A 17,500-nucleotide genomic window follows, 5' to 3' on the forward strand; every position below is an offset into this window, starting at 1 on the left:
CACACACACACATACACACATTCAGTCCCAGTGGTATGTACAGTTGAAGTCGGAAGTTTACATACACCTTAGCCAAATACATTTAAACTCAGTTTTTCACAATTCCTGACATTTAATCCCTGTAAAAATTCCCTGTTTTAGGTCAGTTAGGATCACCACTTTATTTTAAGAATGTGAAATGTCAGAATAATAGTAGAGAGAATGATTTATTTCAGATTTTATTACTTTCATCACATTCCCAGTGGGTCAGAAGGTTACATACACTCAATTAGTATTTGGTAGCATTGCCTTTAAATTGTATAACTTAGGTCAAACGTTTCGGGTAGCCTTCCGCAAGCTTCCCACAATAAGTTGGGTGAATTTTGGACCATTCCTCCTGTTAGAGCTGGTGTAACGGAGTCAGGTTTGTAGGCCTCCTTGCTCACACATGCTTTTTCAGTTCTGCCCACAAATGTTCTATAGGATTGAGGCCAGGGCTTTGTGATGGCCACTCCAATACCTTGACTTTGTTGTCCTTAAGCCATTTTGCCACAATTTTGGAAGTTTGCTTGGGGTTATTGTCCATTTGGAAGACCCATTTATGACCAAGCTTTAACTTCCTGACTGATGTCTTGAGATGTTGCTTCAATATATCCACAATTTTCCTACCTCATGATGCCATCTATTTTGTGAAGTGCACCAGTCCCTCCTGCAGCAAAGCACCCACACAACATGATGCTGCTACCCCCTGTGCTTCATGTTGGGATGGTGTTCAACGGCTTGCAAGCCTCCCCCTTTTTCCTCCAAACATAACGATGTTCATTATGGCCAAAAAGTTATATTTTAGTTTCATCAGACCAGAGGACATTTCTCCAAAATGTACGATCTTTGTCCCCATGTGCAGTTGCAAACCGTTGTCTGGCTTTTTTATGGCGGTTTTTGAGCAGTGGCTTCTTCCTTACTGAGCGGCCTTTCAGGTTATGTCGAGATAGGACTCGTTTTACTGTGAATATAGATACTTTTGTACCCGTTTCCTCCAGCATCTTCACAAGGTCCTTTGCTGTTGTTCTGGGATTGATTTGCATTTTTCGCACCAAAGTACGTTCATCTCTAGGAGACAGAACACGTCTCCTTCCTGAGCAGTATGATGGCTGAGTGGTCCCATGGTGTTTATACTTGCGTACTATTGTTTGTACAGATGAACATTACATTTACATTTACATTTAAGTAATTTAGCAGACGCTCTTATCCAGAGCGACTTACAAAATGGTGCATTCACCTTATGATATCCAGTGGAACAACCACTTTACAATAGTGCATCTAAATCTTTTAAGGGGGGGGGGTTAGAAGGATTACTTTATTCCTTAAAGAGGTGGGGTTTCAGGTGTCTCCGGAAGGTGGTGATTGACTCCGCTGTCCTGGCGTCGTGAGGGAGCTTGTTCCACCATTGGGGTGCCAGAGCAGCGAACAGTTTTGACTGGGCTGAGCGGGAACTGTGCTTCCTCAGAGGTAGGGGGGCCAGCAGGCCAGTGGTGGATGAACGCAGTGCCCTTGTTTGGGTGTAGGGCCTGATCAGAGCCTGAAGGTATGGAGGTGCCGTTCCCTTCACAGCTCCGTAGGCAATCACCATGGTCTTGTAGCGGATGCGAGCTTCAACTGGAAGCCAGTGGAGAGAGCGGAGGAGCGGGGTGACGTGAGAGAACTTGGGAAGGTTGAACACCAGACGGGCTGCGGCGTTCTGGATGAGTTGTAGGGGTTTAATGGCACAGGCAGGGAGCCCAGCCAACAGCGAGTTGCAGTAATCCAGACGGGAGATGACAAGTGCCTGGATTAGGACCTGCGCCGCTTCCTGTGTGAGGCAGGGTCGTACTCTGCGAATGTTGTAGAGCATGAACCTACAGGATCGGGTCACCGCCTTGATGTTAGTGGAGAACGACAGGGTGTTGTCCAGGATCACGCCAAGGTTCTTAGCACTCTGGGAGGAGGACACAAGGGAGTTGTCAACCGTGATGGCGAGATCATGGAACGGGCAGTCCTTCCCCGGGAGGAAGATTTAACATTTAACATGGTACCTCCAGGCATTTGGAAATTGCTCCTAAGGATGAAGCGGACTTGTGGAGGTCTACAATTTTTTTTCTGTGGTCTTGGCTGATTTCTTTTGATTTTCCCATGATGTCAAGCAAAGAGGCACTGAGTTTGAAGGTAGGCCTTGAAATACATCCACAGGTACACCTCCAATTGACTCAAATGATGTCAGAAGCTTCTAAAGCCAAAGCATCATTTTCTTGAATTTTCCAAGCTGTTTAAAGGTACAGTCAAGTAAGTGTATGTAAACTTCTGACCCACTGGAATTGTGATACAGTGAATTATAAGTGAAATAATCTGTCTGTAAACAATTGTTGGAAAAATGACTTGTATCATGCACAAAGTAGATGTCCTAACCGACTTGCCAAAACTATAGTTTTTTAACAAGAAATTTGTCGAGTGTTTGAAAAATGAGTTTTAATGACTCCAACCTAAGTGTATTTAAACTTCCTGACTTCAACTGTAGTTCCTCAAATAGAAAAGCTGCCTGGAAAGTTCTGCCTTCATTTCTTAAACAGCACAGCTGCTCTTCCACTTCTTCCACCTATGAGATGAGCCCAAAAGGTGTAGGAGGAAGTTGCACGTGTACCAGTTTTCTATTCCTCCCATTGTGGCTAAAGGTAATATTTGTGGAAGGTAAGCTGATCCCAGATCTGTGCCATAGTGCAACTCAGAGCAGGTGATGGGTTCTAAAAGGTGAATGTTCTTACCCAGTCCCAAGCACGACACTCTAAGTCCTGATTTCCCCAGGTTCCTGAGGAAAGAAACATACAGTAGAGCTGTTAGTCAATGTTGTTAATGAATCAACTCAGATCAAGAGAGAAGGGCAACTGGGTGTGTGTTTTGTGTGTGTGTGTGATGGTCAAGATTAGTCAAAGTTCAATTATCACACTAAACCCCAGGAAACATAGGCAGGGAGAGAGATTGGGAAGAGAAGGTAAGGGAAAGGGGGATACCTAGTCAGTTGTACAACTGCATGCATTCAACTGAAATGTTTCTTCTGCATTTAACCCAACCCCTCTGAATCAGAGAGGTGCTACCATATGGTGGGCTGCCATAATAGGTTAATGGCCAAAACCTCTAACCACTAGGTTACCTGCCGCCCCTAGGGAGAGAGGGATTGAGAAGCAGAGGTAGGGAGGAAGGGAGGGAGGGAGAGATTGGGAAGCAGAGGGAGGGAGGGAGGGAGGGAGGGAGGGAGGGAGGGAGAGAGAGAGAGAGAGAGAGAGAGAGAGAGATTGGGAAGCAGAGGGAGGGAGGGAGGGAGGGAGAGAGGGAGAGAGAGAGAGAGAGAGAGAGAGAGAGAGAGAGAGAGAGAGAGAGAGAGAGAGAGATTGGGAAGCAGAGGTAGGGAGGGAGGGAGGGAGAGAGATTGGGAAACAGAGGTAGGGAGGGAGTGAGGGATGGATGGAGGGAGGAGGGAGAGAGAGATTGGGAAGCAGAGGTAGGAAGGGAGTGAGGGAGGGAGTGATTGGCAGTGATGTGGGACTGTATGTATTCCTGAGACCGACACATTACTAATTCTGACTGAGACAGACAGACAGACAGACAGAGTTAGATCTCAGTCACATTACATCCTGAGTGAGACAGACAGACAGAGTTAGACATAATGACGTCTCCTCTCACACAGTGCTGCCAAACGCCTGACACTTTATCCTTGACTACATGGTTATTTCATTCAAACAGATCCAGAGAAATGAAAATATGTGTCCGGAAACAAGTCAACAAGCTTAGGTTCACTTCAGATGAGTACACAGGACAGAGAGGTGGAGGGAGGTTGGGAGGTTTCATTGGGAGTAATAGTTAGAACATCTAATTGGCTCTGTAATGATCTCATTATGCGCACAGGTGTGATATGGGAACACGGCTGTTACCGTACACTGTTGGACCCAGTGTGTGTGTGTGTGTGTGTGTGTGTGTGTGTGTGTGTGTGTGTGTGTGTGTGTGTGTGTGTGTGTGTGTGTGTGTGTGTGTGTGTGTGTGTGTGTGTGTGTGTGTGTGTGTGTGTGTGTGTGTGTGTGTGTGTGTGGCCAAGTGACAGCTGGCTAATGGCGGCAGAATTGATTAGACCATTAACAGCAAGAACCAGAAAAACAGAGAGTGTTGTCTGTCTGTCTGTCCGTCTGTCCGTCTGTCCGTCCGTCCGTCCGTCCGTCCAACAGGAAGTGATGTCCTCTAATCAGTGTGTGTCTCTCCTCTGGTTTTGTGTCATGTTGTGTAACGGCCGACAGGATGACACTGAGTGTTCCTGACGTTCTGTGACATTGCCCATCAGATGGAAATCTCACTGCTTTATACCCACTCCAACCAGGCAGAGACCTGTAGAACCCGCCTGTGACCAATAACAGAGCAGTAGAAGCCTGCCATGACCAATCACTGACTGGTGGAGTCAATCAGGTCTCAGTTCTGGTCTCAGACCTGTCATGTCAACTTCCTGACAAGCCGTATCCACTGGGCTGACAGGTGAATGACACATGACTAAATAGAAAAGAACAAGCATTTTTTAAATATTTTTATTTTACCTTCATTTAAAACTAGGCGAGCCAGTTATTAAGAACAGATTCTTATTTTCAATGACGGCCTAGGAACAGTGGGTTAACTGTCTTGTTCAGGGACAGAACAACATATTTTTTACCTTGTCAGCTCGGGGATTCCAGACAAACACTACAACTCATCAGACACTCATTATTTAGTAGCACAGTTTGACCTGGACACTGCTTTACAATGTGTTAGGTCTTGACCTTCTGCAGCAGTCTAGAACTGTTTGACCTGGACACTGCTTTACAATGTGTTAGGTCTTCACCTTCTGCAGCACTCTAGAACTGTTTGACCTGGACACTGCTTTACAATGTGTTAGGTCTTCACCTTCTGCAGAAGTCTAAAACTGTTTGACCTGGACACTGCTTTACAATGTGTTAGGTCTTCACCTTCTGCAGCAGTCTAGAACTGTTGACCTGGAGTGGTGTCTGTGTAACTGGGTTGGTGTGTAGAGACAGTTGTCAGAGTGGTGTCTGTGTAACTGGGTTGGTGTGTAGAGACAGTTGTCAGAGTGGTGTCTGTGTAACTGGGTTGGTGTGTAGAGACAGTTGTCAGAGTGGTGTCTGTGTAACTGGGTTGGTGTGTAGAGACAGTTGTCAGAGTGGTGTCTGTGTAACTGGGTTGGAGTGTAGAGACAGTTGTCAGAGTGGTGTCTGTGTAACTGGGTTGGTGTGTAGAGACAGTTGTCAGAGTGGTGTCTGTGTAACTGGGTTGGAGTGTAGAGACAGTTGTCAGAGTGGTGTCTGTGTAACTGGGTTGGAGTGTAGAGACAGTTGTCAGAGTGGTGTCTGTGTAACTGGGTTGGAGTGTAGAGACAGTTGTCAGAGTGGTGTCTGTGTAACTGGGTTGGAGTGTAGAGACAGTTGTCAGAGTGGTGTCTGTGTAACTGGGTTCGTGTATAGAGATAGAAATACAGATGTGCTATCTTAATTTGATCACTGTTTTGTTGCGCAGCAGGAAATGCAACTTGTGGTGTAGTCGAGGTTTAAAAATGCTTCTAAACTTTGTCATTTCCACTTTAAAATATCATGCTTGATTTGCCCCAAAGACAAATGTACGTCTAGTAATTATAATGCACATCATAATTCACTTTTCCTAGTGCTGCAGGATTTCCTGCTGTGAGAAAGTGGTCAAACTAAGATAGTACATCTGTAAGGCAGCAACCTACATTATCTATATTAGAGCTAATCCTAGAGTAGGTTTCAGCTAATTACTCCTCTAATGAGAGACACAGACAGAGAGACAGACAGTTCCACCCTTCATTTCATTTAAAGTACTCCAAAGTTTTTTTTTCCCATCATTCTTTATATCATTGATCTTGGCTTCATAATACCGTTTCTTCTTCTTTTTGTTGAGTTTAGTCACATAATTTCTCAATTTGCAGTAAGTCAGCCAGTTAGATGTGCAGCCAGACACATTTGCCAGTCCTTTTGCCCCATCTCTTTCAACCATACAGTTTTTCAATCCATGGGGCCTTAACAGTTCTAACAGTCAGTTTCTTAACAGGTTCGTGTTTATCAATAAATCAGAAGAAGCAATTTCAGAAATGCATCCTTATTAATCACATCAGACCAACAATTATTTTTAAGATTATCCACATAAGAGTCACAGCAAAATCTTTTGTATGATCTCTTATAGATTATTATAGGCCTAGCTTTTGGAACTTTGGATTTCCTGGATATAGCCACTATATTGTGATCACTGCATTCAGTGGGTACGGATACAGCTTTAGAACAAAGTTCTACAGTATTTGTAAAACAGTGATCGATACATGTGGATGATCTTGTTCCTGTAGTGTTTGTAAACATCCTGGTAGGTTGATTAATAACCTGAACCAGATTACAGGCACTGGTTACAGTAAGAAGCTTCCTCTTGAGCGGACAGCTTGATGAAAACCAGTCAATATTCAGGTCCCCAAGAAAGTAGACCTCTCTGTTTACATCACATACACTATCAAGCATTTCACACATATTATTTAGATACTGACTATTAGCACTTGGTGGCCTATAGCAACACCCCAAAAGAAAAGGCTTTAGATGTGCCAAGTGAACCTGCAACCACAACACTTCAATAACACTTGACATAAGATCTTCTCTAAGCATTACAGGGATATGGCTCTGAATATATACAGCAACACCTCCCCCATAAGCATTTATATCTCTTCTATAGATGTTATATCTTTGTATTGTTACTGCTGTATCATCAAATGAATTATCTAAGTGAGTCTCAGAAATGGCTAATATATGAATGTCATCTGATGTTAGCAAGTTATTGATTTCCTGAATCTTATTTGTAAGGGTACATATATTAATATAGGCTATTTTCAGCCGTTTGCTGGGTAGCTTATCTGAGATAGACAAAGTACTGAAAGAGCAAAGAAAGCAGTCCATTAATCAATTGGTGTGTGTCTGTGCTGCGGGGTTGAAGCTACGAACCCATAGGCTTGGCTCTCTCATCTCTTCCAGGCTTCTGTGAGGGAGGGTAGACAATGAGCCTGTCAAAGCAGATGTAAGCAATGTCTTCATGTGCTCTGGCAGCTTTCATGGCTGGGAAAAGTTATTTCCTATTCTGGCGCACAGCTTCAGGATATTCCTCGTTGAGGAAGACATACGTTCCTCTCAAGTTCATGGCTCTTTCCAGAACAGCTACCTTGTCCTTGAACCTCAGGAACTTCACCACTATCGGCCTGGGCCTATCACCGCTCAGGTCTCATGTGGAGATTCTGCAATTCTGTCAACAAACATGTTGTTCCGCTTTGATTGTCCCTTGAGTCTGATTTATCCGCCATTGTTATAATGGATTCACTCACAGAACCGATGACTTCACTCTCTCAATGATTCACTCTCTCAATGACTTACAGATTGCTGTCATCTTGCCGTTCTCTTGTTTCAACTCATCGAGCTGACCTTGGGAGAACTGCAAACTGTTCTTCAGGTCCTGGACCTCTCTGGTTAGGTTGTCCATTGTTTTATTAGTTGAATCCACCAGTATTTGGACAAAACACTTGAAGCTTTTTTATTGTTAATAATGTAACAACTGCTTGTAGAGCTATTTTTGTTTGTTTAAAATATCCTTCATGTGATAGAGAGACACCACTGTCCCCAACGGTACTTCCCCAGCTTTGGTCTTTGTCATGGTAGCTAGCAATGTAGGTTATGCTGTTACTCCTCGCAGTTCCAGACAGGGCAGGTCATCAGGAAGATTCCAGACAGGGCAGGTCATCAGGAAGATTCCAGACAGGGCAGGTCATCAGGAAGATTCCAGACAGGGCAGGTCATCAGGAAGATTCCAGACAGGGCAGGTCATCAGGAAGATTCCAGACAGGGCAGGTCATCAGGAAGATTCCAGACAGGGCAGGTCATCAGGAAGATTCCAGACAGGGCAGGTCATCAGGAAGATTCCAGACAGGGCAGGTTATCAGGAAGATTCCAGACAGGGCAGGTCATCAGGAAGATTCCAGACAGGGCAGGTCATCAGGAAGATTCCAGACAGGGCAGGTCATCAGGAAGATTCCAGACAGGGCAGGTCATCAGGAAGATTCCAGACAGGGCAGGTCATCAGGAAGATTCCAGACAGGGCAGGTCATCAGGAAGATTCCAGACAGGGCAGGTCATCAGGAAGATTCCAGACAGGGCAGGTCATCAGGAAGATTCCAGACAGGGCAGGTCATCAGGAAGATTCCAGACAGGGCAGGTCATCAGGAAGATTCCAGACAGGGCAGGTCATCAGGAAGATTGAAAACAACAAACAGCAGGGATCTAGACAGCCATAAACCCGGGAAATCTGCGATGGGAGCCACAATGGCTAACTGTGACACGGGCTGCTTTCAAGCCCTAAAGAAAACCCTGCTAGCTTGATAGACAGCTAGTTAGCAACTAGGCTATCTGCTACGCGAAATAGATCCTAAGACCCATCCTTGGTCGGCAGGATCACTGGACAGAGACAAGCAGTCCCAGCAACTGATGCCAACTGCGTCGCGAGATCCAAACTAAGAAGTTAGCTAGCTACTAAGAGCTTTCTAATACACTTTCAAAACAACAAACTTTTCAAAACAACAAAACTGAGAGCTTCCTCATTCTGAATAGTAGCTCATATCCAGGATAAGGTCTTATTCAGGATAAGCTATTAACCTGAGCACAGTATTCCGGATAGTAGCTCATATCCCGCTCATGAGTATCCCTGTATCTATGAATAAACAAAATATTCCTAATTGAAGTTCATATGGGTTAAATGGAATAGCAACTGAAATCTGGACACTGACTATAGGTCTATAACCTCTCACATATAGTGTAATATAATATTAACTCCTGTAGAATTATGCATTTCTTGCGGTGAAATGAAACAACAAATGTAAAATTTGACACTCATACTGTGGAGGAGGGGGTGTAGGTGTGTGAGATAGAGAACAGATTTATATTGACACATTCCTCTGCTCTCTCATTTCAGATGGATCACAACTCTCAACACCTACCACTGTTTGCCATGGCAAGAAACAAAGAATATTATATGAAATATAGAATATAGAATATAGAATATGGAATATGGAATATAGAATATGGAATATAGAATATGGATATGGAATATACAATATTGAATATGAAATAAAGAATATGGAGTTTATAATATGGCATATAGAATATAGAATATGGAATATGAAATAAAGAATATGGAACGTATAATATGGAGTATAGAATATGGAATATGGAATATAGAATATGGATATGGAATATAGATGATAGAATATGGATATGGAATAAGAAATAAAGAATATGGAATTTATAATATGGAATATAGAATATGGAATATGGATATGGAATATGGAATATAGAATATGGATATGGAATATAGAATATGGAATATAGAATATGGAATATAGAATATAGAATATGGATATGGAATATGGAAAATAGAATATGGAATATAGAATATTGATATGGAATATAGAATATGGAATATAGAATATGGATATGGTATGTAGAATGTGGAATATAGAAAATGGAATATAGAATATAGAATATGGATATGGAATATAGAATATGGAATATGGAATGTAGAATATGGAATATGAAATAAAGAATATGGAATTTAGAATATGGAATATTGGTTTATATACATCACATGGAGCAGCCACAACTGTCAGTAAGAGTGTCCATGATTGAGTCTTTGAATGAAGAGATTGAGATAGAACTGTCCAGTTTCAGTGTTTGTTGCAGCTCATTCCAGTCGCTTGCTGCAGCAAACTGAAAAGACAAGCGACCCAGGGATGTGTGTGCTTAGGGGACCTTTAACAGAATGTGATTGGCAGAATGGGTGTTGTATGTGGAGGATGAGGGCTGCAGTAGGTATCTCAGATAGGGGGGAGTGAGGCCTAAGAGGGTTTTATAAATAAGCATCAACCAGTGGGTCTTGCGACAGGTATACAGAGATGACCAGTTTACAGAGGAGTATAGAGTGCAGTGATGTGTCCTATAAGGAGCATTGGTGGCAAATCTGATGGCCGAATGGTAAAGAACATCTAGCCACTCGAGAGCACTCTTACCTGCCGATCTATAAATTACATCTCTCTAGTCTAGCATGGGTAGGATGGTCATCTGAATCAGGGTTAGTTTGGCAGCTGGGGTGAAAGAGGAGTGATTATGATAGAGGAAACCGAGTCTAGATTTAACTTTAGCCTGCAGCTTTGTTATGTGCTGAGAGAAGGACAGTGTACCATCTAGCCATACTCCAAAGTACTTGTATGAGGTGACTACCTCAAGCTTTAAACCTTCAGAGGTAGTAATCACACCTGTGGGGAGAGGGGCATTCTTCTTAACAAACCACATGACCTTTGTTTTGGTGGTGTTCAGAACAAGGTTAAGGGCAGAGAACGCTAACACAACATTCGGGGAGGGGTCAGACTGTATCATCTGCATATAAATGGATGAGAGAGCTTCCTACTGCCTGATCTATGTTGTTGATGTAAATTGAGAAGATCGTGGGTCCTAGGATAGAGCCATGGGGTATACCATTGGTGACAGGCATTGTCTGAGACAGCAGATGTTCAGACTTCATACACTGCACTCTTTGAGAGAGGTAGTTAGCAAACCAGGTCAAAGACCCCTCCGAGACATCAATACTCCTTAGCCGGCCCACAAGAATGGAATGGTCTACTGTATCAAAAGCTTTGGCCAGGTCAATAAAAATAGCAGCACAACATTACTTAGAATCAATGGCGACATCATTGAGGACCTTTAAGGTTGCAGTGACACATCCATAACCTGAGCAGAAACCAGATTGCATTCCAGAGAGAATACTATAGACATCAAGAAAGCCAGTCAGTTGATTATTGACAAGTTTTTCAAACACTTTTGATAAACAGAGCAAAATAGAAATAGGACGATAACAGTTAGGATCAGCTTGATCTCCCCCTTAAAATATCAAAACAAGCTCTGAACCAATGACATTAATTTGGAGACAGGTTGAAAAGCATTAAACATTTATGCCAATTTAGCTAGTTAGTGTCACGGCTGTCGAAAGGAGTAGACCAAAGTGCAGCGTGTGTGTAGTTCCACATTTGATTTAATCTGTGAAACTTTACAATACATAAACAAACTGAATTGACAAAACAACAAACCATGACGCAGAGGAGAAACAAATACAAATAACAAATTCTACTAAAAAATAATCACCCACAAAACCCAGGAAGAAAAACCCCTACTTATGTATGATCTCCAATTAGAGACAACGAGGACCAGCTGCCTCCAACTGGAGATCATCCCAAACAAACCAACATAGAAATACAAAAACTAGAACCTAAGAACATAGAAATAGAAAACTTAGAAAAATACAAAACACCCCCTGTCCCACCCTGACCTACTATACCATAGAAAATAACATCGTACTATGGTCAGGACGTGACAGTTAGCTTGCAATTGATAGCTAATTTGTCCTATTTAGCTAGCTTGCTGTTGCTAGCTAATTTGTCCTGGGATACAAACATTGAGTTGTTATTTTACCTGAAATGCACAAGGTCATCTACTCCGACAATTAATCCACACATAAAACAGTCAACCGAGTCGTTTCTAGTCATCTCTCCTCCTTCCAGGCTTTTTCGTCTTTGAACTTATATGGTGATTGGCATCTAAACTTTCATAGTATTACTACACCGACCGGCAACACAGTTCATCTTTCAATCACCCACGTGGGTATAACCAATGAAATAGAAAGTACTTCTATTTTAGCCTTTGGCAACGCAGATGCTCGTTGACGCGCGCGAGCAGTGTGGGTGCAATAATTGAATAACATAGATTTCAACATTTATTTTGCAATGCTCGCACAAGCGATGCGAGCGGTGTGGTCAGCCTGTTAAAGAAGAAAGAGTCTAAACCAATTTTTTTTCTTTCAGCCTTTGAATGAATACAACGTTGCCCGGTTGGAATATTATCGCTATTTTACGAGAAAAATAGCATAAAAATGTATTTTTAACAGCGTTTGACATGCTTCTAAGTACGGTAATGGAATTTCTAGAATTTTTTGGTCACGAAATGCGCTCACGCGTCACCCTTCGGATAGTGACCTGAACGCACGAACAACGGAGCTATTTGAATATAACTATGGATTATTTGGAACCAAAACAACATTTTCTGTTGAAGTAGAAGTCCTGGGAGTGCATTCTGACGAAGAACAGCAAAGGTAATCCAATTTTTCTAATAGTAATTCTGAGTTTAGTGAGTCCCAAACTTGGTGGGTGTCAAAATAGCTAGCCGTGATGGCCTGGCTATGTACTCAGAATATTGCAAAATGTGCTTTCGCCGAAAAGCTATTTTAAAATCTGACATAGCGATTGCATAAAGGAGTTCTGTATCTATAATTCTTCAAATAATTGTTATGTATTTTGTGAACATTTATCATGAGTCATTTAGTAAATTCACCGGAAGTTGTGGGTGGGTATGCTAGTTCTGAACATCACATGCTAATGTAAAAAGCTGGTTTTTGATATAAATATGAACTTGATTGAACAAAACATGCATGTATTGTATAACATAATGTCCAAGGATTGTCATCTGATGAAGATCATCAAAGGTTAGTGCTGCATTTAGCTGTGGTTTTGGTTTTTGTGACATATATGCTTGCTTTGAAAATGGCTGTGTGATTATTTTTGGCAGGGTACTCTCCTGACATAATCTAATGTTTTGCTTTCGCTGTAAAGCCTATTTGAAATCGGACAATGTGGTTAGATTAACGAGAGTCTTGTCTTTAAAATGGTGTAAAATAGTTATATGTTTGAGAAATTGAAGTTATAGCATTTTTGAGGTATTTGTATTTCGCGCCACGCGATTCCACTGGCTGTTGACTAGGGTGGTACTCAAGCAAGCTGAGCCATGTGCTTCTTGTCAGTAACAAACACATCATCAACTTTAAGGGAGATGGGCAGCTGTGAGGAGGAGGGTTTATTCTCCAGGTCTTTAACCATTTTCCAGAACTTCTTGGGGTTAGACCCAAAGAGAGAGAACTGCTCCTTAAAGTAACTAACTTTGGCCTTCCCGATAGCTTGAGTGCACTTATTTCTCATTTTCCTGAACGATAGCCAGTCAGCCTGAGTATGCGTGTGCCGAGCCTTTCGCCAAATGTAATTCTTGAGGTGGAGTAACTCTGCAAGATCACGGTCGAACCAGGGGCTGAACCTGTTTCTAATTCTCATGTTTTTATGGGGTCGTAATATGGAATATAGAATGTAGAATATAAAATATAATATGGAATATAGAATATGGAATATAAACTAGATAATATAGAATATGAAATATAGAATATAGAATATGTAATATAGAATATGGAATATGGAATATGGAATATAGAATATGGAATATAGAATATATCATATGGAATGTGGAATATAGAATATGGAATATACAATACGGAATATGGAATATACGATATGGAATATACAATATGGAATATACAATATGGAATATACAATATATCATATGGAATATGGAATATATCATATGGAATATATCATATGGAATATGGAATATAGATTATATGTAAACAACCTGCAATTACAGCTGTTCTCTGAGACACATAATGACAAAAACATACCATCTCTGTCTATATTTCTCTCTGTTCTCTCTATTCTCTCTCTCTCTCTCTCTCTCATAAACACACACATCCTTAGACACACACTGAATGTGTGACCCCATTTCTCAGCTACAGTACAGTCTGTGTGTGGACACTTCTGTAAATGTGTAATTTCAGCAGCAATGAAACAGGAACAGTGACTCCCCCTTCTGTTAGACTGCTTCATAAAACTCCCTCTTTACTGTAACTATGTTTAATACCCAAGGCGATATCCATCTTCCTGTTTTAACGGCGGCTCAGGCCCAGACACTGAATCAATTGTCCTCCCATTGTGAATAGGGTATTTTAATAGAACCCCGATCTTTCCACCTCCATGTTCTCTATGGGATAATTAGGCACTAGGCTGAACAACGTTAGTGATCGACTTAAACAGTGTGATGGATGACCATGGTGTCTGGCAGGGAGACAATACCTCTCCCGCAGATATCTTAGGCTCTTGGCAGCAAATGCTCTCTAGAAATGGTGGTTCTGTATATTTCTGCTTTGTAATTACAGTCGTTTACTTATAAAAATCTATGTAGCTCTACTCTCTACGGAACAATTTATAGCTCTTTACGGTCTGTTGGAACAACAGTTATAGCTCTTTACTGTCTATGAAACAACAGTTATAACTCTTTACTGTCTATGGAACAACAGTTATAGCTCTTTACTGTCTATGAAACAACAGTTATAACTCTTTACTGTCTATGGAACAACAGTTATAGCCCTTTACTGTCTATGAAACAACAGTTATAGCTCTTTACTGTCTATGGAACAACAGTTATAACTCTTTACTGTCTATGGAACAACAGTTATAGCTCTTTACTGTCTATGGAACAATAGTTATAGCCCTTTACTGTCTATGGAACAATAGTTATAGCTCTTTACTGTCTATGGAACAACAGTTATAGCTCTTTACTGTCTATGGAACAATAGTTATAGCTCTTTACTGTCTATGGAACAACAGTTATAGCTCTTTACTGTCTATGGAACAATAGTTATAGCTCTTTACTGTCTATGGAACAACAGTTATAACTCTTTACTGTCTATCAAACAATAGTTATAGGAACAATAGTTATAGCTCTTTACTGTCTATGGAACAACAGTTATAGCTCTTTACTGTCTATGGAACAATAGTTATAGCTCTTTACTGTCTATGGAACAACAGTTATAGCTCTTTACTGTCTATGAAACAATAGTTATAGCTCTTTACTGTCTATGGAACAACAGTTATAGCTCTTTACTGTCTATGAAACAATAGTTATAGCTCTTTACTGTCTATGGAACAACAGTTATAACTCTTTACTGTCTATGGAACAACAGTTATAACTCTTTACTGTCTATGGAACAACAGTTATAACGCTTTACTGTCTATGGAACAACAGTTATAACTCTTTACTGTCTATGGAACAACAGTTATAGCCCTTTACTGTCTATGGAACAACAGTTATAACTCTTTACTCTCTATGGAACAACAGTTATAACTCTTTACTGTCTATGGAACAACAGTTATAGCTCTTTACTCTCTATGGAACAACAGCTCCATAGATTTCTGAAAGTCCATCTGGACCTGGTGGGGTAAGAGCCAAAACAAACAAACAAACATATACTCGGAATCGTCTCTGAGCCTTCAGCTGTACACAGATAACCCATTCCATTACATTCTCACAGTGTTACACAGACAACCCATTCCATTACATTCTCACAGTGTTACACAGACAACCCATTCCATTCCATTCTCACAGTGTTACACAGATAACCCATTCCATTACATTCTCACAGTGTTACACAGATAACCCATTCCATTCCATTCTCACAGTGTTACACAGATAACCCATTACATTCTCAGCTGTACACAGATAACCCATTACATTACATTCTCACAGTGTTACACAGACAACCCATTACATTCTCAGCTGTACACAGATAACCCATTACATTCCATTTTCACAGTGTTACACAGACAACCCATTACATTCTCAGCTGTACACAGATAACCCATTACATTACATTCTCACAGTGTTACACAGATAACCCATTACATTACATTCTCACAGTGTTACACAGATAACCCATTACATTTTCGCGGTGTTACACAGATAACCCATTACATTCTCAGCTGTACACAGATAACCCATTCCATTCTCACAGTGTTACACAGACAACCCATTACATTACATTCTCACAGTGTTACACAGACAACCCATTACATTACATTCTCACAGTGTTATTTAAGGTTGTGCAAATTGTATGACCAAATGTCCACATATAATCAGGTTGACCAGGGTTATCATGTCTCTTCTCTGATGCGGGCCAGGCGATCCTCCTCGCTCACCCATCCAGTTGGACAGGATCAGACACAACCCTAGTTAGGCAGGAGGAGCCACAGACACAACCCCAGTTAGACAGGAGGAGCCACAGACACAACCCCAGTTAGACACAATGAGCCACAGACACAACCCCAGTTAGACAGGAGGAGCCACAGACACAACCCCAGTTAGACACAATGAGCCACAGACACAACCCCAGTTAGACAGGAGGAGCCACAGGCACAACCCCCAGTTAGACAGAATGAGCCACAGGCACAACCCCAGTTAGACAGGAGGAGCCACAGGCACAGTCCCACTAGTACCCTGACAGCGCCTCAACTCCTCCACTGTATCAGAAGGCAGATAAGGAAGAAGACAGTCTTAAAGTACCTGTCACGCTTCTTGTTTTGTTTGCCTGTTTACCTATTTGTTCTTGGTGAGTGTCACTCCAGAGGAGGAGTGACAGTCTGAGTCGCTCATCGTTCACTACCACTATAACAACAGAGAAGGCATCTGGGCCTCGTTTCCCAGTTGAGATGAAACGTAAGCATTACGATCATCCTACGAGACGCATCGTTATTTACGAGCCAACTTTTTAAGAATGTTTCCCAAACCGTAGAGAGAAGGTTCTGTAAGTGCGTCGTTAGGTCATGTGCTGATACTGATGGGATCGACAGAAAAACAACGCAGGTCTGAGATCAGCTCTCTCCATTCAAATCGTACCTTAGCGTTAGAATTATTCCACGATAGTGACGAAGGATCAGCTATTAGAGAGACATTCCCGACTATGGCTGCAACTATTGCGGTGTCTTATTCATGCTTACCTTACAATAATGCACAAAATCAAGATTTGGCACGTCATTGTACAGATGTTGTTACACATTATGAAATATATTAAGGCAAACTTTACAAAACAAAAGCCAATAATTAGAAACATTTAATTCACTTTAAATGAACATAAAATGTATTTCAGTGTGATTGAAATAAGATATAGACCAAATGTAGCAAAGACATTGGTAACGCTGTATTTGTGGTCAACTTGGTTCTGAAGTTATCAGCAGTCACAGTCAGACAGATAAACCTCTTGATTCTGCGTTTAGCAGAGACCCTCTGTGTATAAAGTGAAACTCAAAGGCAAACAAATCCATCTAACATCTGGCTCTGGTCTGAGACAGTCACTAAATAACGAGCGTTTTCAAGTACAACTTTAATAACAATTGTTTTGGGAAACATCTCGGCTACTGAAGATACATGGTAAGATGGTTCTAATGATGATCTCAACGCTACGAATGCTCTGGGAAACGAGGCGCTGTTCACTGGACAGAAATGCAGGGTGTGTACAGGCACTAGATTGTTTATCTCTGTAGTGGATATCTATGTGTTAGTCGATTTTGAATGGAACTCTGTCTGTTCAGCCTCTGGTGGTGCTCCCCAGAGGAGGAAACAGCTTGATCACAAAACACTAACAGCACAGAACAAACTGGGGTGAGCAA

At 41.5% G+C, this 17,500-nt stretch overlaps 1 protein-coding gene across 1 annotated transcript in view; it reads right to left on the reverse strand.

Moving 5' to 3' along the window:
- Positions 1 to 17,500, reverse strand: part of LOC106581449 (voltage-gated potassium channel subunit beta-1) — a 176,482-nt gene that overhangs the window by 62,214 nt on the left and 96,768 nt on the right. Inside the window, exon 2 of the mRNA XM_045704032.1 lies at positions 2,775 to 2,818. Coding sequence (XP_045559988.1) covers positions 2,775 to 2,818 — 44 coding nt within the window. The remainder of the gene's footprint in view (positions 1 to 2,774; positions 2,819 to 17,500) is intronic.

Source organism: Salmo salar, chromosome ssa20, assembly GCF_905237065.1.
Source record: "Salmo salar chromosome ssa20, Ssal_v3.1, whole genome shotgun sequence".
Taxonomy (NCBI): Eukaryota; Metazoa; Chordata; class Actinopteri; order Salmoniformes; family Salmonidae; genus Salmo; species Salmo salar.